Here is a 26,516-nt window from a genome sequence, read left to right as displayed (position 1 = left end):
AAAGTCTCGTTTGGAGGGAGATACGGACACCAGTGCCTTCGAGCGCCCCTGAGGCAGAACTCCCCAGAGTTTGGAACGAGCCCCTCACTTTGGCAGCGTGTCCAGTTCTTGTGCTGTTTTGTGTAAGAGGTGAATGCCCCCCAAGTTCTCCCCTACAATGCTGGGACTTACCTATCAGCCCCTGAGACAAAACAAAAAACCAAAAGGAACAATTCGATGGGTGGGTGATACAAACGGATCTCACTGACCTACGAGAAGGGAAATGCTGAAGAGGACATAAGAAAGGAGAAACACAGAGACCTGAAGGAGTGGCCACAGGTGGTCCCTGGAAATGGCGGCAGGATCCGTGAGCCACGGTCACTCAGATGGCAAACAGGAGGAGGAAGAGAGGAAAACCAGGAATGACGGGGAGGCAAACAGCCAGGGGAACCTCCCACCTATGGTCCTTGTAGGCTCACGGCATCTCTACGGTCAGAAACAAAGCCAAACTACGACAGAGCAAAGAAGTCTGCCCGACTGGACGCATGCTCAGAGCCAGGGCTCTTGGGAACCAACCGCTGCCCCCCCACCCCCCATACAGACTGTGCTCCTTCTCCAGGAAGAGACAGGGAGCAGGAGCAAAAAAGAGTTGTTCTCTCCCTAAAATTGGACAACTGTGCATACCCTTAAAAGGGAAGGGTTTGGGATGAGAATTCTATATTCTGGTCTGTGTGACATCAGGTCACAGAGAGAGCAGATGGTGACATTCTTTGCAAATTCTGAACACTGCAAGCCGCAGCAAAGGATCTTACAACACAGCCTCCTGAATCAGAGCCTCTGGGATAAACCCATGTGAGCAGCCGAGAGCTGAAGCTCCTCTTTGCTTCGCTCCTTCCCCAAGCCCCGTGCACATGGCAAAGTGGAACCATTTTATAAGCAGATGCTTTTTCTCGAGTCTCAGAAATTTTCAACAAATTCATGCTGTGATGTCACATCAAAAAGCCAGACAAGCTCATTTGGAAACATCAGCAAATCACTCGTTTCAGAATTCTGGGCTCTCCCAGGGAACCTGCCTCTAGACACAATCTACCTCCTGAAGAGCCTTCAAGGACTGGAAGGACGGGCTAGTCTTCTCAGAGTTTGCAACCTTCACCCTGACAAGCGCCGAATGACACGAGTTCTCCCAGGGACCAAGCAGGGACAGGGTGGCCATAGGATGACACTGCGGTCAGCAGCTAGCTGGCTAAGATCTGGGGCAGAACGGGGGCAGTGCACAGCGCGCACACACACACACACACACACACACAAAACCCCAAAAACCAAAACAACAACAACAACACAACGACAAAATCAACGCTGTGTGGTCCTGATGAATTTAAGCAAAACAAAATCATTCATCCCATGAATCCATGTCATTAATTTAAATTCTATTAATATGGGTGTCTTTTTAGTACTTTGTGGTACATTCTGTTGTTGTTACTCATTGTTACCTAGAAGTATAATCAAACCATTTGGACCTGGTTTCTATATATTCAGGCAACACGTTCTTTAAAAGTGCTCTGCTACTCAAAAAGTTGAAAACAGGGCTGCCCTATGACCCAGCAATCGCACTACTGGGTATTTACCCTAAAGATACAAATGTAGTGATCCAAAGGGGCACGTGCACCCAAATGTTTATAGCAGCAATGTCCACAATAGCCAAACTATGGAAAGAACCTAGATGTCCATCAACAGATGAATGGATAAAGAAGATGTGGTATATATACACAATGGAATACTATGCAGCCATGAAAAGAAATGAAATCTTGCCATTTGCCACAACAAAGATGGAACTAGAGGGTATTATGCTGAGCAAAATAAGTCAATTAGAGAAAGACAATTATCATATGATCTCACTGATATAAGGAATTTTACAGGCAGGACAGGGGGCTGTGGGAGGAAGGAAGGGAAAAAATGAAACAAGATGGAACCAGGGAGGGAGACATACCATTAAGGGAGACTCTTAATCTCAGGAAACTAACTGAGGGTTGCTGGGGGTGGGGGGGCAGGGAGAGGGTTATGGACATTGGGGAGGGTATGTGCTATGGTGAGTGCTGTGAAGTGTGTAAGCCTGACGATTCACAGACCTGTACACCGGGGATAATAATGCATTATATGTTAATAATAAATAAATAAATAGCTAGATAGCTGGATAGATAGATAAAAAGTGTCTGTATGTTACTCAAGGCTGAGAAATACTGATAGTATGATTATATTAAATTCCTCTTACAGAGAGCCTGTCATTTGTGAAAATATGGATGATGAACCTGGAGGGCATTACACTAAGTGAAATAAGCCAAACAGAGAAAGAAAAACACCGTATGGTATCACTTATATATGGAACCTTTAAAGAAAAATCTTTTTTTTTAAGTTGAACTCAGAAGCAGAGTAGAAAAGCAGTTGCCAAGGCCTGGGGGTTGGGAGGCATAGGGAGAGGCTGGTAAAAGCCGTAAGAGGATCTAACATACAACAGAATAACCGTACTCTATCACACTGTATTGGATGACTGAAATTTGCAAAGAGAGTGAAACTGAAATGTACTCACTAGAAAATTCAAAACAAAAAACGGTAAACAGGTGAGGTGAAGGATGCGTTAATTAACTCGATGTCAGGAATACTTTCACAAAGTATGAGTATTTCAAATCATGTCTACTTTGAATATCTAATAATTTTGTCAATTATACCTCCAGAAAGCTGAGGGAAAAGGGAAAAAAAGAGCTCGCAATGAAATGATCAGATAATGCATCAAGTTTTTCTCCTCACGCATTTTTCCTCTTCTCCTAGCACTCAGGACGAGCACCCTATTCTTAGCCGCTGGCACAGCTGCCTTTCCCAAACAGGGTGCTAAGTGACCTAATGCACACCCACTTTCTGGGGGAGCTTTCGTTCTCCCAGCGCTAGGATGTGGCAGGCAGTAGCTTCCATTTTCTTGACCACCTCAGTGGCGCTGGCCCCAAAGCCTTCTCTGGGTTCTCCCTGATGTATGTTGGAATTCTAAGACCTGCATTTGGCCACAGGGCACAACGTTTTTCTCTCATATTCTGGCCTCTCATATTCTGTGGTACTGAGTCATGTGTTTGTTGCCCGCTAGACTATGGAGAGGGTTATCACGGTTTCCTCACTTGCTTCTGAGGAGCCGTCTTGAAGCAATGGCTGCCCTGGTCGGGGGGCGGGGGAGGGCACCTCAACTCCCACGGGGCACCCCTGTTGCCTGAGCTGGCAGCCTGAGGTACTCAAGTTCAGCTGTGCTCTGTGCAGCTTTCCAGATGTTTCCAAGACATTCCCTTTTGCTCCAAAGTCTTAAGGTGATTTTAAAGTGAAACCAATTCCCTATTTTACCAACCAACCTTATTCGCCCACAATCATCCCACACTTCTTTCCTGCCTGTCCCCAGCTCCGTGCCCCATCTTCAGTGTGAGACACCAAGAAAACCAAAGCCATCAATTACTTGGAATCACTCCTCCCTTCAAATTTCTGGTTACGATCACTACCCCCTGCCCTAGACTGAAGAGTCTCCCAGGAGGCTCCATTGTGGCCCCTGAAAGCAGACCCCTCACAGACCAGACCTGCCTAAGCATGTCTACCAGTGGTAGGATGTCCTTGCCTCAAGCTGGGACTCCTAAGGACAGAGACAAAGTGCTACAAGTGTGGAAGAAGGCCCATCTAAGTCTGGCTGGGTGGGCAGGGAAGGCTCGATGTTTTCCAGTTGGGCGGAAGTTCACTTGGCATTCAGCAGCGCATCTTCTCCAAACTCAAGATAATTATATTCTGAATCCACTGCAAATGAAAATAGTTGTTTAATGGTCCCTGATTTCTAACAGTTTATAATCGTTCTCTTTGAGATGAGCAAACATGTAGTTTTAGAGCAGATTTTTTTTTTAAGCTTGAAATGCTGGTGGAAAGCAACAGTGATCGATCATGTGCTATTTGCTGCTGCTGCTTCTCCTGCTCGGATCAGTGGAGGTGAACTGAGCTGATGGTGGAAATGATGACATTCTGAAGCCCATCAATCAGCAACTCAGAGGGATTCCACCCAAGGAAAGTGATGGAGGTCATCCATCCCCAAATCTAAACAGATTCCAATGATCCAATCAAGTCTGAGAAACTCATATATATCATTCCTACAACAGAAACCCTCATCTTTGTCATAAGGAAAGGAAACTAACAGTGAGCACCCACTGACTGAGTTCGAGGAACCCTCTATACTGAGAGATACCAAACAACTGTCTCAAAGACATGTAACTCCTAAGTTGAAGCCCTCATATGTAAAAGCTGATTCTGTAGTTCGTGGACTTTCCAGTGCGCTACGATATGGTACCCTTGTTGATAACCTAATAAAATCAAGAATCAAAATACCTCTTACTTAGGTAGATTTTTCTTAAACCCAGTGACATTAACATCATATCAATACTAGCCCAATGAAGAAATACGTCCATCCTTAGATAAGACAAAGTTACTGTAGGGGCACCTGGGTGGCTCAGTCGGTTGGTTAAGAGTCTGATTCTTGACTTCAGCTCAGGTCATGATCTCAGGGACATGAGATTGAGCCCATCAGACTCCATGCTGGGCATGGAGCCTGCTTAAGATTTTCTCTCTCTGCCTCTCCCTCTGCCCTTCCCCCCATACACTTACTCTCAAGCTCGCTCTCTAAAAGAAAAAAAAAAAAAGAAAAGGTTACTATCAACAGGTGTCAAGCCACAGATGGCAGAGTCACAGTAAAAATCCGAGATCCATACTAACAAGGCTTCTATGACAACGATACAAATAAAAACAGTGGCATGACATTGTCATGTGGCACCTCTCAGGCTATACCAAAGATAAAATGCCAAGTGAGAGGTTAAAGAATCAAGGGTGCCCCTTGACTTGCGTCAGGTGTCTGGAAGTCAAACCTGGGCTCTGCTTAGGAACATGGCAACTACAAGACCTGTCCCTCCATGAGACACTGAAAGAGTGGACGGGATGGCTTTAGAATCGGAGCATCTGCACTCGAACAGAGGACTGGCTGAGTTCAGATCTTGGTACCACTGCTGCGTACCTTTAATCAAGTTATCTCAGTCCTGAGTTTAGGTAGCCAGTCAAAGCGAATTCCTTTGACCTCCTCAGCTAACAAAAGAAGGAGAGAATTCCCCCTCCTGGAGTACTCTTGGTTTCTTGAAGCAAAGACACCTTTCCAGAGTGCCTGCTACCCCTTTCCACGGGAGACAGATGAAGCCAGCCCTTTACAGGGAAGCTTGGGACCTCCTAACTGAAACGCTGATCTGAGATGATGTGGGGTTCTTCCTGATGCCCCTGGGACAGATGCCATGGCCTGTGACATTGGGAGTGTGGATGACAGCCGTCACCCTGCCTGCATGGAGGGCTGGCTGAAGGAAAGGCAGCCATCAGGAGAAATGGGAGAATTATTTTAAAACTAAAGCTATAAAAATCCAACCATAGGACAGACCCAACAGTGCATGCACAGCCCAGAATAAACTTTTCCTTTATTACTGTACTTTAAATCATCAGTGACCATGGCTAATTATGGCTTAATGAATTCTTGGGCTTCCGGGAGCAAGGTCTCAATTTAGAGAAAGGAGTACTCGTAGCAAACATTTATCTGGGCCAAGAGATTTTTCACAACTTGTTAAATTGGAGTATCCAACTCTTGATTGAAAATGCGGATTTTGTCCTGTGATGAGATGTAAAAATAAACTTAGTGACTGTCCTCATGCAGCTCCTTGCAAAAGAGCAGTCTGAGGCAGCAGCCAGACTCACCCAAAATATAGCATCACCCTGTATCTTGGGAGGAAGATGAAGAGAGATCGGGCAAAGCATTCAGAAGTCGCCAGGAGGGCGAGACATACTCTTATCACAACTGTGAAATACATCAATAGCCTCGTGGTTTTCTTTGTCTTTCATTTAATTTAGTATTCTACTGTTTCCTTTATTTATGAGACACAGAGAGGACAAGAGAGAAAGAGAGAGAAAGAGGAAATGGTCATATAGTTATAACTGCCTTTGGTACTTGGAACATTCAGCTACCTCCTTGCCCACCGGAGTAACAAACCAGAACCAGGGAAAAAGAATAAACTGGGGGTTCCCGAAAACTTGCTGTGCCTAGAAATCTGGAGAGATGTACTTTCCAACACATCTTCTAACACACCCGTCAGTGTGGGCACACGAACCACTCTCTGGATAAGTCAGCCTTCTACAGAGACGCGGGAACTTTTCCCCCCTCCTTCCAGAACTATCAGAGCAAAGTTGTTCTCCAAATTCCCCATCATGAACCATTAGTGGGTTGTGGAAACACTCGGGTTGTCAGTAGTCAATTTTTTTTTTTTAAGATTTTATTTATTTCTTTGACGGAGAGAGAGAGTTCACAAGTAGGCTGAGAGGCAGGCAGAGAGTGAGAGGGAAGCAGGCTCCCCGCTGAGCAGAGAGCCTGATTCGGGGCCCGATCCCAGGACTCTGGGATCATGACCTGAGCCGAAGGCAGAGGCTTTAACCCACTGAGCCACCCAGGCGCCCCAAATTATGAATTTTTTAATGAAACAATCAGCTGGAACACACGGGATCGGGGGCTATCACGCATCATAAATAAGCATCCAGTTGTGAAGCCCTCCTACTAGTTATGCGTGTGGGGTAGAGGTTCCCATGGGATGTCTGGGTCACTACGTAAAATGCAAAAGGATCACAACTGGAAAGTCTAAGTGCCACTCAGCTGAGCTGGTACGCCCCAGCACAATAACTATATGCGGCTGCGTATCACGTTGCTTTACGACAGAAGAGCCAAGCATCTGTGTCCTTCTGGAAAAAAAAAAAAAAATCCCACCTGAATCCTTCCCCAATCCCACGCCCACCCTGGTCTTTTAGAGTTATTGTCTCGGAATTTCCGAGGGTTAGGAGGAGGGTGTTCAAAAGCTAAACCATCTACTTCCAAGTCCTGGGGTGGATACGGGGAGGAGCTGGGGTACAGTGGACCATGATTTAAAGTTCCACACGCTGCATAACGAGATGTCAGGAGACTCACGAACCATCTCCAAGACTTCTAAATACTGAAGCGTGACATATGCAAATAAATGACAGTCATGGGGCGCTAAAACCCTAACCTTTGCATAATATTTACGTATGATCTTTTACTTAAGCTTTGAGGGCTGTTCGTGGGGCTTTGGCCTCAATAGGGAAAAAAAAAACAAGGATGCATTTTTTTTTCCTTCCTCTTTCTGTGTAATTGCTGTATCACAAAGGGTTTGCTGTGCCGGGACTAGAGGATACTTATGAAATATTCCATTACCTACTTGGGCAGGACCAGGAACAAGAGAGCTCTAGAATGTTCTCTGGGGCTGTGGAATGGCTGACTTCACCACAGAATTATATGGACATGCCCTTCCAGTCTCTCTGGGGAACTCTGTCTGGTACCCAAAGGGAGGTTTGAAATATTAGAAAGTTTATACTCTTCCCACAACCAGAAGTCACAGATACCAGAGAAATGAAAGTGAATTAAAGCAAGGTGAAGGTTGTAGAGTGGTAAGTCGCGTCATTCATCAGTACTCCAGTGGCCTCCCCGGGTAGAGCAGCAGGGGGGACCGGCAGCGACGGTCATTCTACAGAGAACAGGGGAGCCTAGGGAAGAGGGTGACAGTGTGTCGTGCAAATGGGCGCAGGCCTAGGGGCCAAGTAGACAAATGAGGAGAGGTGGAACACAGCGAAAGCCCAGTGCACATAGCTGGAAAGAGCTGTATCAGGAACCACGTGTAGATTCCAAGAACAAGACAAGTAAAGGTAGACAGAGAGGGTTACAGCTCAGAGGACATGATGCGCCATGCAGGACTCCAGGCACACAGCAGCCAGGGTTCAAACTCCTGACGCACCAGCTTCGGGGGTAGCCCCCTGGTGGCCTGGTCTACCCTTCGGAGAGGAGACTTGGGGTAGAGATCCACGCAGGCCCTGGAGATGACCCAAGGCCCCTGGGACAGGGAATTCCAGAATCCCAGGTACCAGGGTGGGGTCTGAGGGGGTAGAGTAGGAACTCCACATGCAAACATCGCCTTGGGCCTGCTGACTATCTTCCCATGGACAGACGTGTGGCTAGAGGTAAGTCAGAGTGGGGTCCCCAAAACACAGGTCCAAAGCAAGGCCCTCTTATTCGGATTTAAGTTAGCCCTGTGCTGGGCAAAGGCAGTGGTCCTTGAAAGAGAAAGGGGCACAGCAGAAGAAAAATGATGATATGCATCAATTTAAAACTTGAGTGGCTGGGGCCCCTGGGTGGCTCAGTGGGTTAAAGCCTCTGCCTTCGGCTCAGGTCATGATCCCAGGGTCCTGGGATCGAGCCCCACATCGGGCTCTCTGCTTGGCAGGGAGCATGCCTCCCCCTCTCTCTGTGCCTGCCTTTCTGCCTACTTGTGATTTCTGTCTGTCAAATAAATAAAATCGTAAAAAAAACAAAAACAAAAACAAAAACTTGAGTGGCTGAGGTCTACCGTTCTACCTCTAGATGTGTGGATGTCCTGAACCTCACGGTGCCTCAGTTTCCCCTTCTACAAAATGAAGTGAGTAGAAGTCAAATTAGGTAGTCTGTGCTAACATGGAACTCAGGCTTAAGCTCCCACGCATGGCTCCACACATCAGGGCAGGAGAAGAGGGCCTGTGGTTCACAGCCTGACAGAGGCAAGGGGCAAAATATGGAACCAGAGGGCCAACAGAACCACTGACACCTGAAACTGCAGGGCTGAGCGGTGGGGGTCCAGGATTCGTCTGGAATGGGACAAGGGTAGGACCGTTCAGAGGACCTGCAGCTTAGAGGGGTGAGGGATGAGCATGGGGAAGCCAGCATGATCGTCCAGCAGCCACACACACGCGCACGCGCCGCCTCACCCGGACCTTGCAAGTGAAAATGTATTTCCTGAGTGAGCACAGGAAGACAGGCCCCCTGGGAAGCTGTCTCTCATCTCCCACATCTCCTGATGGCACGCAATTAGTGGCTCGCCTCAGCAGAGCAAGTGTGAAGGTGCTTTCGCACGGCTTGGCTCTGCTCCGAGAGGCTCCGGGTAAGGCTGCAGAAGCATTAAGAGCATTTCTTCATTTTCTTTCCCGTCCTCATCCCCTTCCAGCTTCCTGAGCTCAGATAAAAGGGTCTTTACACCTAGAAACAAACAATGCGCTCTACTAGGTGGCCATTGCTAAGTCTAGCATTAACCAAAAGATTCAGGATTGACTCTGAACCGGAGCGCTCATTTGTATCCAGAGAGATGGAAAAGTCCCTCTAGGGGTGTAACACAGAAGTGGGAAAATGAAAAAATCATCTTCCTTTAATGCGGTCAACAAGGAAACAGCCACTCACTTTCCCCACCATGTCAGGTCCCACGACATCATGGCGCCCGAGATCTCCCCGCCCACTCCAGAGATGCAGGATCCGGTTCACGCCCGGCTCTTCTGTGTCTGTCCAGCTACCTCCAAAGGATGATAATCCAAGAAACATGGCCAGGAACACAAACACAGGTGTGTGTTCATTAGGCCCAGCCCTGTACTTGGTTCAAACACTGTGTCACCGACTCAATGTTGTGTGAGCAAAGAGACCAAAAGTCTTCCTTGCCATATGCCCAAACCACCACCTCCTCGTGACAGGTGGATGGCAGGAGACTGCCAAGGTTACGTCAGAGTCACTGTGGTTGGTGCCATGTCCTCAGAGCAAGGCGAGGCCCTTGAGGAGGGGAAGACACCAAAAGGATGCAGACCCTCTTTCCTGAGTCTCAGCAAGAACAGCCCTGCTTTCATTTCTTGACCTCTCAGGCTAAAACACATTAAAAATTACTTAGAAATTATAACCCCAGGAGTCCCCTGATAAGATTAGGTCAACTGTCAGCCACAAAAAAAGGGTTGTCTGCCCGCAAGGTGAGTTTTGAAGGCGGAGAACACATACAGGGCCACCAAGAGACAGAGCAGGGTGCCAACGGCCTGGGGCACGTTGTTTCTTCAGTGGGGGTTCCAAAGGGCTAAATGCTGGGAAGAATTTCCACATAGTACACGAAAAAGAAAAGAGGAAATTCATCATTGACTCCCAGGGAAGAACATGAGCTAGGCTGACCCCATGCTCAAATACACCATATGTTCCCATAACTCCTGTTCTGGAATAACTAATATTATTGAAATCGCCATGGCCATTACTTAAAAAGATAAAAAAGTAATTGGCAAAACACAGATTGTGTTACACAGAATCAGATGTACCTTATGTCAGTGTTCCTCACATGATAGCTCTTTATCAGCTTCTGACAGAAATAAGGACTCTGAGGAAATACACTGATATGAAAATATGTCCACTGCGTTCTGTTAAATGGAAAAAGCTCTTAACAAAAGAGGATGTGTACATGTATAAATATGTATGTATAAAATATTACAAAATATAAATATCTCTGGGTGAAAAGATTGCATTTTTTTCTTTTTTAGCTGTAGTTTCTGATTTTTTTTGGTGATGAGGAATATATTATATGTGCAAGTTTTTTGTGTGTGGTCTTGTTTTTTTTTTTTTTTTTTAGACAGAGAGAGAGAGAGAGGACAAGGGAGCTGGTGCAGAGGGAGAAGCAAAGTCCCAGCTGAGCAGGGAGCCCTACACAGAGTTTGATCCCAGAACCCGGGAGCATGACCAAAGCCTAAAGGCAGACATTCAACCCAACAAGCCACCCAGGCACCCGGGTTGTTTTTTTAAGTTTAAAAAATACGGGGGTGTCTGAGTGGCTCAGTCATTTAAGCATCTGCCTTTGGCTCAGGTGGTGATCTCAGGGTCCTGGGATCCAGCCCCACGTATGGCTCCCTTCTCAGCAGGGAATCAGCTTCTCCCACTCACTCCCCCCCTGCTCATGCACGCGCTCTCTCTCTCAAATAAATAAATAAAATCTTTAAAAGAAATGATACAGCACGGTCAGCTGGGAGAGGGGAGGAGAGGCCTTTCCTAGGAGAAGCAGGGCAGCAGGGCACTTCTAATCACAAGCACCCCGCTCCCCAAAGCTGAGCCCGTACTGCACCTCTGCTGCCCCCGTGTGGCTGCGACAAGACCTGGCACCTAGAGCCCTTCGACAAGGACGAACCCGGATCAAACTCCTGGATTATCTTGGATACATTCCTCTTTCTCGTTCACCAGTTCATAATGTGGATTTGTCCCACTCGTGAACATGGGGCATTGCAAGTGCTAGGACGGGCGTTCAGGACGCTAACAAGGTGGACACAGACTCTGGTAGGGGTTCAGGACCCAGAGATCTACTACGGCAGGAGTGAATTTGGAGGTAAGAAGGGGCAAAGCCTCAGGAGACTACTTGACCACAGGGAACCATGAAAACAGAACCCTAAAGCAGTAACAGAAACCATCTCCTTTGCCGCAGGGGGTCAAGGTGAGAGCACCTGGAGCAGGGGGTGTTTATTTACTTCTGCCATCTGTCTGTGGAGCACCTGAGGTGACTGCCCTTGACCTGCTGTTTGAGCACATACGTTCCCAGAAACGCAGAGGGAAGTCCAGTGGGTTACAATGTCCGATGTTCCCACTGATGGTAGTTTAAACATAGGAGTAGAAAAGCCTGCTGCCTAAGCATCACACCATGAAGACGGGAGCCAAATTTAGTGTTATCAAATGACAGGCAAATAGATTTAACCTGATCCCTTAATGATTGCAAAATCATTATTAGGCATTAATGCTAAGCCTTGAAATGATTAAGTAATATTCTCCTTACCTAAAGGGCTATTTTTCTCTGCTTGCATTGTCAGATCTGTAACAACTAAGGGCAACAGGATCCCCTAACGAATATTTGAATTTTTAAAGCGTAGTAGGCACTGCATACACACACATACACATTCTAGATTAAACTCCCCAACTCTTAACCCTATACCTTAACCCCTTTCTCTTAATCCTATACCTCAGCCCCTTTCTCTTGCTGCATGACCCAGGATAACACTCAATACACGTCTCCTACATTTAGGCTCCAGAGCCAGACTGCCTGCATTCAAATGCTCTATCACTTACTGTCTGACTTTGGGCATATCACCTAACCGTCTGAGTCTCAGTGGTCTCCTCTATATAATGGGGATATTAATAGGACCACCTCATACGGCTGCTGGGAGGTTAAGGAGTTCACATCTGTGATGTGCTAAAAACAACACCTGACAAGAAAGGGCTAGAAGAACTCACTCTGTCCTACAGATATTTTTTTAAATGGGTTTGAAATGTCATTAATTTTTATAAACTGTAACTTAAAAAAACAAACCTGGTGTCCTCTTTTCCTTTCACGAATAAACACCATCTGTTACTAAGATTGGGTAGTAACGATGAAGAGGCCAGTCCCTCCCTGTCTACCTCTACAGCCGAATGTCTTTTTCAGGAGAATCAAACTTACCATCCTTATTTTCCTCCAAGCTTTCCTGCCATGTATTTTAGGAAAAGTAAAGGGTGTGTGTGTGTGAGTGTGTGTGCAAGTATATGTGTGTGGAATATGGCCATCCCGAGTGCCTTCACACCTTCCTCCTACTCTGGTCCTGGATCTGCCCTCCCCCCTTTCCCCCACCTTCCATTAGGCAGTTTGAACAGTTCTTCACTCCAGGGACACTCACCTATTGGTGTTCTCCAGAACCTCTACCTTCTTCCGAAGCTCCAAGTTCTCAGTTGAACAAGACTCCACCCTACAGAGGAGGGAGAGAGAAGACAATTAATTGTATCAGTTGAGCAAATGCAAAGCCGGGAGCTAGGGTGGAGGCAGGGGGGGTTTGGAGAAGGAGGACCGGGCATCAGCTACTCTAGGGAAGTGAGGGAGAGAGCCTAGCCAACCTGAGTTGGGAAGAAAGGTAAGAAGACAAAAGAAAAATAGAGAGAGAGAGAAGAGTAACACGTGCCTCAGAACCAGAAAATGAAGAAGGATGGTACAAACTGTAAAGTCCTAGGGTGTTCCAACCTCGATTTCTTTTATTTCGTCCCTATTACTCTCAATGTCCATCATTCATCTCCCTCATCTACAGGAGCCTGGATGCTGCCGGCTGTAGTCTTGGCCAAAGGACCGATAGGAAGCCAAAGGGCTCGGGATAGAGGAGAGGGGAGGACAAAAACACAGCACCTCAAGACAAGGAATCCAGCTGCAGGAACATGCCTCCGAGAGGCATTAAAGACCATCTTGACCCTGAAGCCTACAGAAAATAATGGAACAGCATGGGCCTACTTCATGCTCAATTACCAACACCTAAGGTAGGAATGTAGAGACACTAACTTTCAGTAGGAAGGTCAAGAACCAGCCAGGATCTGCTCTTCTCCTCAGACAGACAGGAAGATTCACTTCCGGGTCAGGGGCTTCGTTTCCGGGTCAGGGGCCTCATTTCCATCTTAGACAATATTTGTTGGTCAAGTGGAGAACTATATTTCTAAGGCTAATACAAAATTGCATCTCATTCATGTTTTTCTACAGCCCTCCTGATACTCTGGACTACTCCGAAGACCAAAGGGTGCCTTCAAGTGTTTTTGTGGGTAGTAGATAGCTCGAAGCATGAATTATAGTGGACGGAAAGTAAAGAACGCCAGCCGCACTCGCTGCACTGCCCACGCGCCTTCTCTAGGGCGTGAGGGATTAATTAGCACTGCTCCTTTCGGCGGAAACAGTGCCTCTCCTCTGAGGAGAGTTCCAGGAACGGGAATGAGTGTTAATATTTGCACTTGTTTGAAAGGAAGCCTTCGAGGACTTACTCTGGTTAGAAACGCTGTGGTACCAAGGCCTGCTAAGATGGAGTGCATTTTTTAACTTAAGGCCGTCTCTGTAAGGCCTCCCCCTCTCACATCCACTAGGTGGCAGGCAAGACCTAGGGGACGGACCAACGGGCTTTGATGGTGGCCAGAATGAACTTTATCCACTTTCCGCGGATAGAGAAGCTGGGCACACTCCCATTTTCCTCCGCAGATCAACCAGTAACACACCCAGTTTCGGCAGGAGGCTTACTTTTTCTCCAAGCTGTCCATGTATTCTTTCTTCTTTCTCCTACTTTCCTGGGCAGAAATCTGAGACAGAAGGGGAGAAGAAAGGATTAACTTCCTGCCGGCTCCGGAAGTCAGTTGTGTGTAAATGAAGAGAGGAGTCTGTTCGAACAGAAATCCCCAGAGTCCTGCTTATTTCTGGGGCCGTTCTTCATTGAGATAACCTGCTGGCTCATCTGTGAGTCATCTCTTCTGACCTCCCTGGGTTCAACCAGTCTGTGGGGTCACTAGTTCCCACCAAAGTGGGCCCCTCGTGGGAAGCCTGGCAGGCCTGAGTCAGAACAGAACACGTGGGTCACAAACCATCTATGTCATCTTCAATAAATGATTTCAACTCCATGGGCCTCAGTTGGCTCAACTAGAACATGTACACCGATTCAGCTGGGCTTGGTCAGACATAACCCCCTTCCTGGTTCTGCATTGTAACTGAACTCTTTTTCTTTCTTTCTCGGTCTCTTGCCTTCTGGCCTGTCTGTACCCTAGCCATGCCCCCGACCTCACCAGTCCTGATTTGCCCTGTAGGGACCTAGGGCTAGGAGACTACTAAACCCAGGCATAGAACAGCAGACTACAGGACTTTTTTTTTTTTTTAAATCAAAAACCTAGTAAAGAAAAAAAATTAAACACCCATAATGCATTTATATTAATTTATTTATAAATTATATACATGCCCACGAGAAGGAAATATTGTGTACATCATAAAACGGAAACTTAAAAGGCTGATGTAAAAAATATTATTGGGAGTTCTAATGTTTTCCTCTTAGTCCCGAATGGATCCCCATGGGCACCACGGAGTAGACACACCCAATTTGGGATCCACTGACCCAGAGAATGGGTGGAGGGACTGGAGGAACACAGGGGTCAGTGGAGACTGTGTTCCTGCTCCCCACTGAGGGGAAGGGCAAGACTGAGCCTCATCCCCCTTTGTCCTCCCTCCATGAGATAGGCCAGTGTTGGCCACTGGGAAGAGGGGGAATGGGGGCACCCAGGCTTAATTCCTGTCATGGTCTCTGATCATAGAAGCACCTCGATTTAAAGGGCTCACCTTGTTCTTGATTTTCCTCCGAATCTTCTTCAGAGCCTTCTCCTCTGATTTTGTTAGAGGCAATTTGGTGGGGATGGGATAGCCCTCGGCAATCAGGGTCCTCTTCTCCTCTTCTGTCAGGACCAGTGGGCCTGACCCTTGCAGTTTCTGTGAAGATTAAGGGGCAGAAAAAGGGTCAAAGCAGAACAACTGGGCAACACTCAAGAAACTTGCAAAATTCAGGGACACCTGGGTGGCTCAGTGGGTTAAAGCCTCTGCCTTCAGCTCAGGTCATGATCCCAGAGTCCTGGGATCCAGCCCTGCATCCGGCTCTCTGCTCAGCAGGGAGCCTGCTTCCTCCTCTTTCTCTCTGCCTGCCTCTCTGCCTACTTGTGATCTCTCTCTCGTGTCAAATTAATCGTGTCAATAAAATCTTTAAAAAAAAAAAGAAATTTGCAAAATTCTGAGAGAAAAGGATGCTCACATGCTTCAGGTGAGAGATGAGTAGTCTGAAGCAGAAGCAAAGATGGATTATCAACCAAGGATTATCACTCAAGGGAGAGGGTGAAGAAACCTCCACCCATCAATTCCCAGAAGGTACCCCAATGGGTAAAACATCAAAAGAAACATTACAGGATTGATTTCCCACATCTCGAGATTTCATGGCCTTGGAGTGATGGGTGAAAGAGTGTCCTTGTTCTCCTGAAAACACACTTTTGCAAGATGCTCTCCACATGCCAGGGGCCACTTCTTGTCCCCCACTAAGAGCTAAGGGGCCAGGCTCCCAGAAATACACCTGCAGGCACATCTCATGGAAGTCTCTGGCTCCAGACAGTCCTAGATTGTCCATCAGCAGTGGAGACACGGACTATAGCTCATCTCATTTAGCCCATCATAGAATGATGAAGCTGAGCACCCATGTCTAAGCCCCACATTCAGTGTCATGAAACACTCAAAAAGAAAAGGCATTTCTCAAGTCATAGCTTGTGATCAGGACTGAGACCGAATTAAAACATATGGAAGGCTGAGGGAAGTAAATGCTATGCTGTAATACAACTCAAGGTGCATCTAGAATCTGGGGATAGAGACACATGAGTGTGTGTGATAAGGAAAGGCTTAAGGGTAGGAGGGGAGACTGACATTGGGTTAAAAGAAGGGGATGATTTACATAGAGAGAGGAGGGCATTCTGAACAAAAGGCAGTATTCCGAAAAGCACTTGAAGATGCTATCCTGTCTAGAATGGATAGGAAGTTTTTGAAACAGCAAAAGGTCAAGGTGCCCAGTATAGAGTAGCAGTACTGGGGTTTGATACCAAGAGCTAATTGAGAAGTGCAAACAAGACACCCTAGGGGCATGACACCGGGAGGATTTTCTAACACGGCCACAGATCCAGAACTCTGCGGGGCACACTGACTTTAAATCGCCAAAATTATATTAACTGAGAGATGATTCTTACAGAATTTTTAAATGTCTCATCTCATTCAAATGTTCTCTATGTGATATAAATTCAATAAGGTTGACAATAATTTTATCATTTTTCAGATTTCATAGAAATCAATGAATTCTTCAGAATAGTTAAAATGTTAACTCTCTGTCTCTATTTTTATCTGGGACAAGCCGCCCTTATACACATTAGGGATGAATGATGATTCATGCTTTCCAACACGAGTCTCTGGGTTGGGAGTCGTACCACAGACAAGAACGGGTTCAACTACTGAGCATTCAGCAACAAAACATTTCATCTCGGACAAAGTTTTAGGTTCATCAAAGACTGTTTATTTGAAAAACAAGTTATTTTCTATCGTAGGCCACAGGATCACCGAAAGCAATGGTAAGTATTTGGGACGTGATTCTGAGGAGGAAGGCAACATGACAGTGTGACCCCTTCTGCTCTGGCTGCGTCCAATGAAAGAAACAAGCAGTAACGGGCATGTGCACAGGAAAAGGGAGAGGATGGTGTTAGCGTGGCGAGATCAACAGGCAGGTCTTTAAAAGTGTTCTTCGAGGCGGCTGTCACCCTTTCTTTAGCAACTAAACCTAAGACTTCCTTACAAGAACAAAAGTCAAGTGGCCTTGAAGGACACCCACTCCCAGCGAAGCTCCAAGGGACCAAAGGGAAAAGGCTGGGGGGAAATACTCACGTGAGGGGCCGTGAGGAGAGGGGAGCTGGACAGGGCCGAGGGGGCCCGTGCCACGGCTCTGGCAGGGCTGTGGGTCTGCGGCAGGCCGAAGGGGTGCAGGCGGGGGTTGGGACTCAGGCTGCCCTCAGAGTCGCTGCTGTGGCTGCTGGGAGGGGTGGGGGGTAAGTGCAGGTGCTCCACGGAGGCTGAGGGAGAGAAAGCGGGTTTCATCCATCAGAGAGCAACCAAGCAGGACTCGGAGGCGGTCGATCAGCTGCACGTCCACACAGCCCAACTCGGGTCAGCTGAACAAAGGGATGGAGATTCTGCGTGTGCGGACAGGGAAAGATCCCCGGCGTATTTTGTTACGGGGGAGGGGGTAACACCAAGGTGCAGAACGGTATATAAAGGAGCCCTCCTTTTGTATGAAAGAGGAGAGCAGGTGGATACAGACTCCTATTTGTTCGTCTCTGCATAAAGAAACATGGGAAATACATAAGAGATTAATAAAATTATGGCCTCTTGGGGGCTGGGGGAAATTAGGGTAAACCGAGGCAGTGCGTATAACTTCTCATCGTATTCGCTTCTTATCATTTAGATTGTTTGACTTGTAAACCACGTTAATGGATCAGGTGCTTAAAAAAAAAAAAAAATTTAGCAAAACCTGGAGCCCGAGAGCATTCCCAAAGGCTGCTTTGAGAAAAGCTCATTTGTTTCTGAAGGAATGTGCTTGGCAGGGCCCCCAGGCAAGACGCCTGACATTCTGCCTTCAGAAAATCCCGAATCCAGCTGTAGCTAGGAAGGTAGGCACTGGGAAAGGGGTGTCTGTGCACGCGCGCGCGCGCGTGTGTGTGTGTGTGTGTGTGTGTGTGCGCGCGCGCGCGCGCGCGCGTGTGCGCTGGGGGGGGCCTTACTGCTCCACAGTCCCTCGCCTCCCCTCAGGGAGTCCCGGTCAGACTGTCTGCTGGAACGTGTGAGCCACAGTCGGTGTCCTCAATCACACATCTCCAGGGCAGCGGGGACGGGCTCCAGGAGGCAGGATCCACTCTGAGTTCAACCTTACTGACAAAAGAGCTCTCCTTTCTCTGGGCTCCTTTTCTAGTCCTGCTAAGCCGAACTGCCTTGAGAGGCAGCCACTGTTTCTGAGCCAAGGGACATAACCCTGGGTAAGCCTTTCACCCCACACCACTTTGGGACCCCCAAGACAACCGAGCCCTTGGGAGAGCTTGGGACCCCGGAAAGGCTTCGGCCTCCTCTTCTCTCCGGTCACCAGAGACCGCCCCGAGGTGGGAAGGGCCTTCTGAGGCACAACTGACCCACCAGATGCCACCAGATCCCACCCAGAGCCAGTCACGTGCCTCCCAGACAGCCCTCCTGCCGCCCTCCCTGCTTTTCACAGCGCACAGCTCTTTCTCTGCGTCTTCCTCTCTTCCTCTTTTTCTAACACAGTACCTTTCGCTAGATCCTTCCCTTTTCTCTGACAAAGTCTTGCCAAAGAGCCCTCTGGGCTTTGTAGAGTCTACCGGCACTTCGAAAACTAACGAATATTCTAAAATAATCCTTGCATCTCTAGTGCAACGGTTCCAGGGCCCTTAAATAGGCACCCCCCCACCCCCGCCCCTGCCCAGAACAGAGTCCTGAGAGTGTCAACCAAGGTGTCCAATGGCTTCAACAAAGAGGCCATTGAACCAAGGGGTCTTTCATGCCGTGGTCTGTGTGAGCAAACCAAGATCGATGCCTGTAGACACATCAAGGTTACCAAATTGAAACCCAAGGACAGCCAGTCACAGAGAACCAACTAGGCTTTAGACAACAGCCACTCAAGGATCTCCTGACTTTGCTTCCACAAAGTATCAAAGCCTCTCCTGAGCGCCCACTGGTGGAAGGCTACCAACACCTTCGGGTTTGGCGCTGCCAATTTGAATACACTTTTTCTCCAATAAACTCCTAAAAATTTGAATATGCCTCAGTTTATTTTTTAACAATGGTGGGAAAAACCACCACCACCACAACCACCACCAAACCCAACAGCAAAACCTATCAGGGGCTCCCACTGCCTGCCGCACCGTGCTGTTACATTCAGGAGAACTAGCCAATTGCACCTAGAGCTCACTTGTCCCTCTCCCTTAGCACAGTCCAAATTATTCTAATATTTTTTTCTTTTCCAAGCAGAAGGTGCTCTACAAAAAAATAGAAATGGCGCATCAGGAAAAGAGAGAGAAACTCAAATTTCCTCGTTCCTGCTTATTAAGAGCTTCTGAACTGGCTCTAGGTGCCTCGGTATCAGATTTCTAACTATCACTTGACATACCAGTCTCAGATTACTTGAAAGGTCTGGAGACAGCAAGCTACTTTGCCTGGAAGCTCCATTGCTTCTAAGATATTGAATTTCCTCCTCTCTGTTTATCTAGGATAATGAGGAAGGACTGCCTGCCACTTACTTTCCTCTTGAAATGTTTCTTCTCTCGTGGTCCCTGAGTCTGAAGCCTGAACCATCACTGTTACAGTTGGGACACTCTCGGAACCATATGGCAACAGGAACTAAAAGAGCAAGATGTATTGGAGAGTCTCCATGAAAAAGAAAGGAATTACATTAGAACAGTAAGTAAGCGGAAAGCACTCATGGATGACACTCCATGGAAAGAAATATTGTTTCTAAATGGATTCTAGTCGATATTGTTAATTTTAAAAATGTAGTTATTTCTTCCTGATAACAAAGGCAAATACCAGCCCTGACTAAACTGTCACAGAGAAAATCCTGAGTTCCTAGCAGAAGGAAGACCTGACATGAGAACTGCTCATTTGTAACACCCACACATTTTTTATGACAAATGCATGACTTTCTTGTTTGTTGGCCACACTAATGAACTGTCCTCCTAACCTGGTCCAGAAGACATCAATGAAAAGGAAGATGACGGCAGGTCTGAAGGTACAAAATTTAAAGCACAGGGCCCATGCAGAGGTATCTCCATTTTTAAAAAGGCAAAAAAAAAAAAAAAAAAAAAGCTTCCTTAGACTTTATGACACTTGAGGGGGATGGTCAGTGTTCAGGATTCCCAATTACGGGCTTCATCTGAGAACAAGAGGGAGAAGTCAGAAAGAAACTGACGCAAAGAAAGAAAAGGTGAAAAGTATGACCGCTTAGAATATGACATTGGGATGCATGAACTAATTTGTAACTAGGAAAGAGGCTCCTTGCAACTACTTTCCTCTAAAGCCAGCATTTAAGCACAGTGAATGATCAAATCATGGATTCACTTGACAAAGGGCTTAAACTGAGTTGTTTGAAACAGGCCAGGTGCCTTTGTGGCTATTCGTCTATTGGCCTCTACTGCGCACACCGCAGAACAGAGAACGGGGCTTGATTCACACATTCACACCCAGAAAGGCAACACTTGCCTTGCTCACCAGCACCCAAGTCATAGCTGACCATAAAAGTTTGGGGAAAAAACACCTCTGCTAGGAGTAAAAGTAAAATACAAGACTTAGCATAAAAGCCTTAAGCATATACACATATTTAGATAAAAGAGGGGAAATTAAAATTTAGCTTTCGACATTTGTACTTAGAACCAAGGTTTTCGAGAGCAGAGCTATTTCAGAGAGCAGGCAATGCCTGCGCTACACATTAACGCCAGCACTCTCTCCCACACCCCCTTTCTCCGCACACCGACATCCGGGACCCCAAGGAAGGCAGGGAGAACACACGGACCTTCTTTCGGAGAGAAGTTGAGAAACTGATCCACTTCATGGGGCTCCAGCTTGATCTTAGGTATAATGGTCTGGCACGAGGAATCAACCTAGAGGAGGAATTTCAAACAGTTTTTAAAAACCAGGAACAAACCTAGAGGGACACCAGGGGAGCGACTTGTCATCCAACTATGTGTCTCCTTCTCAGGGCAGCCCCGCTTCTCCGGGCTGAGCACAAGCAGGTTCCTTCTTTGACAGGCAGGCGGCTTCCTTCTTAGACTTGCTCTCACCGCCTAACCCAGCACTTCAGTCGACCGAACCCTCGAGATTCCAAAGTTAAAAAACCAGGCTTCCTCTTTCAATTGTTTTTTTTTTTTTTAAGATTTTATTTATTTATTTGACAGACAGAGAGATCACAAGTAGGCAGAGAGGCAGGCAGAGAGAGAGGGGGAAGCAGGCTCCCTACTGAGCAGAGAACCGGATGCAGGGCTCGATCCCAGGACCCTGAGATCATGACCTGAGCCGAAGGCAGAGGCTTAACCTCCTGAGTCACCTAGGTGCCCCTCTATTGTTTTTAATCATAATATAAATACCATGAAATAGTCTGGCAACTTTGAGAAGGGCCACAGGCCTCCACTAGTTTGTCCTACAGCAGGAGCTGCCTGAACCAAGTGGCCTGTGATCCCCTCCAGGCTTTCTTGGGACTGACAGCGTTGAACGATGAACACTCGCTACAGAAAGAAGAAAAGGTCTCTGGCCTATGCGTGGAGTGAGACCAAGACCCTGGCCTTTCTTAGATACACACTAAAAAATCAAACGAACTGACATCTCAATGTGTGAGGAGACTGAGAGACGCTCTAGAAGCCCAGTGCCATGAACAGACCCAGGCTGTCCATGAGAAAGGAATTCTAGAGCGCAGCTGTATTGGGGCTCTGTCCACAGTCTCCCACTTTTCCCAGAGGGGTTGTAGAGAGCGCTAAGAACAAGTGTGCACCAAAGCTTTCTACTGCTTCTGTGTGACCTCTTCCTAAAAAGGCATAGGTAGATAGGACGCCTTGCTCAGGGAAGTTCTGACTTAACATCAGTGGAGCCATTGTTTATAAACCTTTGGCTTTGAACTTTAGGAAACTCGGGACTGGCTCTCAACATCTGGAAGAAGATGTTCACGTATGATTCTGGTCCACCACTGGACACTGGAAATGCCTGGAGAGAAGGTGGGGTCGGCAGGTAGGCATGGAATTGAACAAGAAAGAAATGCCCAATTTAGAATGTTTTCCATGTGTAATACAATAAAAGTTGGCAGATGGGAGATCCCCAAATTGGGTTGGAGCAACTCCACATTGCACAAGGAGAGGAAAACATAACACAGGAAACAACACTTCCCTCAGCGTCGGCATGCAAGCCAAGGATTGCATCATTATTTAGCCCCTCTCTTTCCACTGGCCTAAAAAAATCAATCCCATGGGGAGTTTGTTTTTTTGTTTTCTCTCTTTTTTTTAAACCATGGATATCGGTCTATTTATCTTAATTTTGTAACAGCAGTCATCAGAAAAATGAAATCAGACTTGCTACCAGTTTTCTGAACAATGCCTTTAAAGGAAGTGGATAATCAATACTGACCCCAAATCAACATAACCTTGATATATACATACACACATATGCAATGACCTACCCTGAAACCATCTAGAACCCCTAGCTCCAAAAATGGTTAAATGCCTTGTTGGAGAATGAGGATCCATGTCTTTTGATCCAGTGTGTGTGTAGGGAAGAAAAGTGAGCATACCCCAGTATTCATTTCCAGCGGGGGTTCCTCCTTCTCAAAAGGGGTGGAGATGGCTGTGATGGTCAGAGTGACGGAGGGCACAAGTCCCGGGGGCGGCTCCTCTGTAATCGGCTCCGTCTTGATGGTGGTTGATGGAAAGTCTGTAGACAGGTACCATTTCTCACTTTCCACTTCGTCTGTGGGCAAAAGACAAGCACACGTATGAATCTGGTCAGGGGTATCAGACATGAGGAAAACAAATGACCACTGACCCTGCTCCTCAGAAAAGAGCTCCAACCATAGGTTACTGAGAGTAGAATAAGAGGAACTAAAGCGAGGATGTGAGAGAGGAGATAAATGGACAACGAAATGAATGGCAAAGTAAGAATCTATACTTGTATTGTTTTGAGTGTAAGTACGCCTAAAGGAACCTCAAGGATCCACATCAAAGAAACCTGCCTTCCTGGTCAGGGCAGGAAGGAGGCTGGGTGGATGGGGAACAGGACAGGAGGGAGAATCTCCACGTGTGAATGTTGTATACGTTTTGGTTTTCAAACCGAGTGACTGTATTATCTACTTAAAAGTAAATAAGCACACATTTTTAAAAGATTTATTTATTCATTTATTTGAGAGAGAGCGTGGTGAGGGGAGGGGCAGAGGGAGGAGAGAGACCCTCAAGCAGATTCCCCGCCGAACACAGAGCCCGACATGGGGCTCGATCTCACGACCCTGACATCAGGACCCGAGCTGAAATCATGAGTTGGATACTTAAACAACTGAGCCACGCAGGTGCCCCGGTAAGTACATTTAAAATTAAGAAACAAATGGTGTGTAACCAAAGTCTCAGGAGAGAGGTCTGGGGACCACGGTGAGGTGGGCTCTGTTCTCCCAGTGGACAGTTACTTGTTTTCTTTTTTTTTTTTCTTCTCACCCCCCAATTGTTGTCCTCTGGCTTCCCTACAACCCCAGTTGTGCCTTAAGCCCAACCCAGACCTCCAGAAGTTTACGTAGCCCTCTGTGAAACTTCAGAGTTTTTTTTTTTTTTTAAATATGGAACGCTTCACGAATTTGCGTGTCATCCTTGCGCAGGGGCCATGCGAAACTTCAGAGTTTTTAACAAACTTCTGCCTTTACTGAAATGGACCAAATATCTAGAGAAAAGAGCCGGATCTTGACAAGCGTGGATCTGGGCTTGCGACTGGCTCTCCTGATGATCACAGGCCTGGAGATCGGGACAAAGGAATAAAACAGACAGAAGCACCTTCACAGTAAACATACATTCTTCTAGGAGCTCATGTCCACCCGTTTCTTACCAAATTACTTCAGAGCCACTAGCCAAGCACAGCCCTGGAAAAGGAGGGAGACGGGCAGAAAAGACGAGACAAGGGGATTGCAAACAGGTAGGTGCGGAACAAGAAAAAACAAGTCGGAAATTCCCAAAGTCAGCATTCCTCACCTGAAACCATGTGTACTAAAATGAGGCTAAAATAAAGCAAGGATAATTCCTTGCTTCATGAAAATGTTTAAACACACACACACACAGAGTTAGTGAATGATTACTATACAGAAGAACAAAGTTGTCCACATCAGGAAATAATTCTGCTCTCAACTGGACTCAGTGGGAACTCCAGCTTTCTTAAGGAAAGGTACGTGAAGATGGTTTAGAACTGCTAGACATGGGAAAAGCGTGAGCCCAGAAGCTAAAGACGAAAAGTTCACAATTATTAAAATTGCGCTTCCTAAGCAACTTCCTTGAAACTCAAGAAAACGTTAGATTCACATGGACAAAGGAGAATGATGTGCCCCCCTAAATCGAGTTTGTATTTGACTTGATTAATTATCCCAGACCTGATTTATTTTCTGAGGCAAAGTAAAGATGGGCAAGACTTCTGTGGGTAGAAGATGTTTTCCTTTTGGAACTGGTTCTAAAAAGCTGCTGAATGCCACGGTGTGATGGGAGAATTCCCACCATTCGCAGGGGGCTCACCACGTCCTGGCCGAGGGGGAGGGGGAAGGAAACAAAGGGCCTTTTGATGGCGGCCAGAGGAGAGAGACCACGTTGGACTTGACACAGAATCCTGCTGGCCACATGGGCTTCCCGCACAACTTAGAGAAGCAACTGGATAAAGAGCCAAAAGAAGATTCTAATGCCTCTTCCAAAATGAGCTTAAGAACTAGAAAATTCTGTCACCAGCAAAGGAAGACACACTCAGGACAGACAGATCTGGGGAAGAGCTGGAGAGACAGAGTACACAGATTCCACTTTCTCTATTCGCAATGACATATGGAGGCCTTTTCCTTTGTGAAGTCAACACTTACAGCCTGTCCACACGAGCAGCATTTATCCCTGCCAGAGACCGGAAGGGAGATAGCAAGATGCAACACAGCCTCAGCGTATATTAAAATTAACAGGAAGGAGGCATCGTTGAGAAAAGGTCCCACCAGGAAATTGTGAGATAAGGCCAGATCCTCAGGCTGTGCACTTATGACTACTATAATGAAGCTTAATTCACGGTGGGGGAGAAAAGGCAAAAATAAAAACAAAAAGCCATACAGAACTCTAAAACAAAATAAAGACAGGTAATGCAATCAGTTCTTCCGGTGTAGATAAGTCATCCTCAAACATGGGACAAGATAGTTGATGTTCTTAACGCTCAATGTCCTGCGAGCCTATTTTTAAATTATATATAATTTTATAAAATTATATCTAATTTTCTATATATAATATACATAAATATATAAAAATATAAAATATATATAATTATATATATAATTTTATAAAATTATATATAATTTTAAAATAGGCTCGCAGGATATTTATATATATTATATATAATTTATATACATATATAAATATATGTATATTTATATATATGTATAAATCATTGCTATATCAGGAATGGAGACTGAAGGACAAACAATGATACTTGAACTACGAAGCCAAACCTCCTCTCTCAAAGACACTGAACTCTTCCAAGTGAGAAGGCCAGGGAAGCGGCCTCTCTTTCCGTAAGCTTTGTCGAGGACAAAACACTGGTGTTGCCTTTGTGCTTCCACCTCAATAAAGTAATTTATTACTCTAACTTGAAGATGGTGTTTGAATTAGAAAGAAATTTAAGGCCATCAAGCTCAGATACATTGTTTTCTAATGAGGAAGTGGACACATAGATCCAGATCACACGGTAAAAGAGTGACCATCCCAGATCTCTGCATTTCCAACCCGTAGTCCTTCCATCCAAGAAACAACTAAAAATTTAAATAAAGATTTGTGCATAGATATGCTTACTGTAGCATTATTTTAATCACAAAACACTGAAAAGAACCAAAACAGTAAAGAACAAGGGCAAGGTGAACGAATTATGATGCGTCCATACATGAAACATTTATGTGGATAATAGTATTACACAAGCCAAGTCTTTTTAATAACAAGGCAAAGAAAGATTTATTATAGAATATTAAGAAAAAATCTAGATATACATTTATATATTATTAATGAAGAACTGAAAGGAAGCATATCAAAATGGTAAAAATATCTCTAAAGAATAATCCAGAACGTGAATGACTTTTTTTTCCCCCTTTAGATTTTATATGATTTCTAGATTTCTTGTACCAGGATATACTGTTCCTGGATAATCATATATGGCTATGGCCTGCTTTCTCTGCCTGCTCTATTTTATGACACCTTATGATGGTAATTATTAGATAGAGGCTCCAGTGCCTCAAGGGGGGCCCACTCAGAGTCCCTTGACTCAACAAGAGTCAATGAGTACTTTCACGTTTGTTATAAATTGCATAATAGGCTTCAGTTCTATACTCACCCCTCTATCCATGTCCACTGCCAGGCAGTTTTGCAGTGCCTTCCCACTGTGGACTAATCCCCACCTCGGACTGGCCACATGACTTGCTTTGGCCAAAGGGATGTTGGCTTCCTA

General features: G+C 46.2%; 1 protein-coding gene and 1 pseudogene across 2 annotated transcripts in view; both read right to left on the bottom strand.

Annotated features, from left to right (window-relative positions):
• The window catches only part of CREB3L2 (cAMP responsive element binding protein 3 like 2), a 111,557-nt gene that overhangs the window by 9,458 nt on the left and 75,583 nt on the right, over positions 1 to 26,516 (bottom strand). For both annotated transcript variants that reach the window (XM_046020614.1, XM_046020615.1), the window contains exons 3-8: positions 22,606 to 22,781; positions 20,845 to 20,932; positions 17,157 to 17,341; positions 15,036 to 15,182; positions 13,956 to 14,014; positions 12,589 to 12,657 (exon numbers count right to left, since the gene is read on the bottom strand). In XM_046020614.1, the coding sequence (XP_045876570.1) occupies positions 12,589 to 12,657; positions 13,956 to 14,014; positions 15,036 to 15,182; positions 17,157 to 17,341; positions 20,845 to 20,932; positions 22,606 to 22,781 (724 nt within the window). The remainder of the gene's footprint in view (positions 1 to 12,588; positions 12,658 to 13,955; positions 14,015 to 15,035; positions 15,183 to 17,156; positions 17,342 to 20,844; positions 20,933 to 22,605; positions 22,782 to 26,516) is intronic.
• On the bottom strand, positions 23,629 to 23,722 carry LOC123952398 (annotated as a pseudogene).

This window comes from Meles meles, chromosome 10 (assembly GCF_922984935.1).
Source record: "Meles meles chromosome 10, mMelMel3.1 paternal haplotype, whole genome shotgun sequence".
Lineage (NCBI taxonomy): Eukaryota > Metazoa > Chordata > Mammalia > Carnivora > Mustelidae > Meles > Meles meles.
The sequence above is the reverse complement of the archived record's forward strand: the minus strand, read 5'-3'. Positions and strand labels throughout refer to the sequence as shown.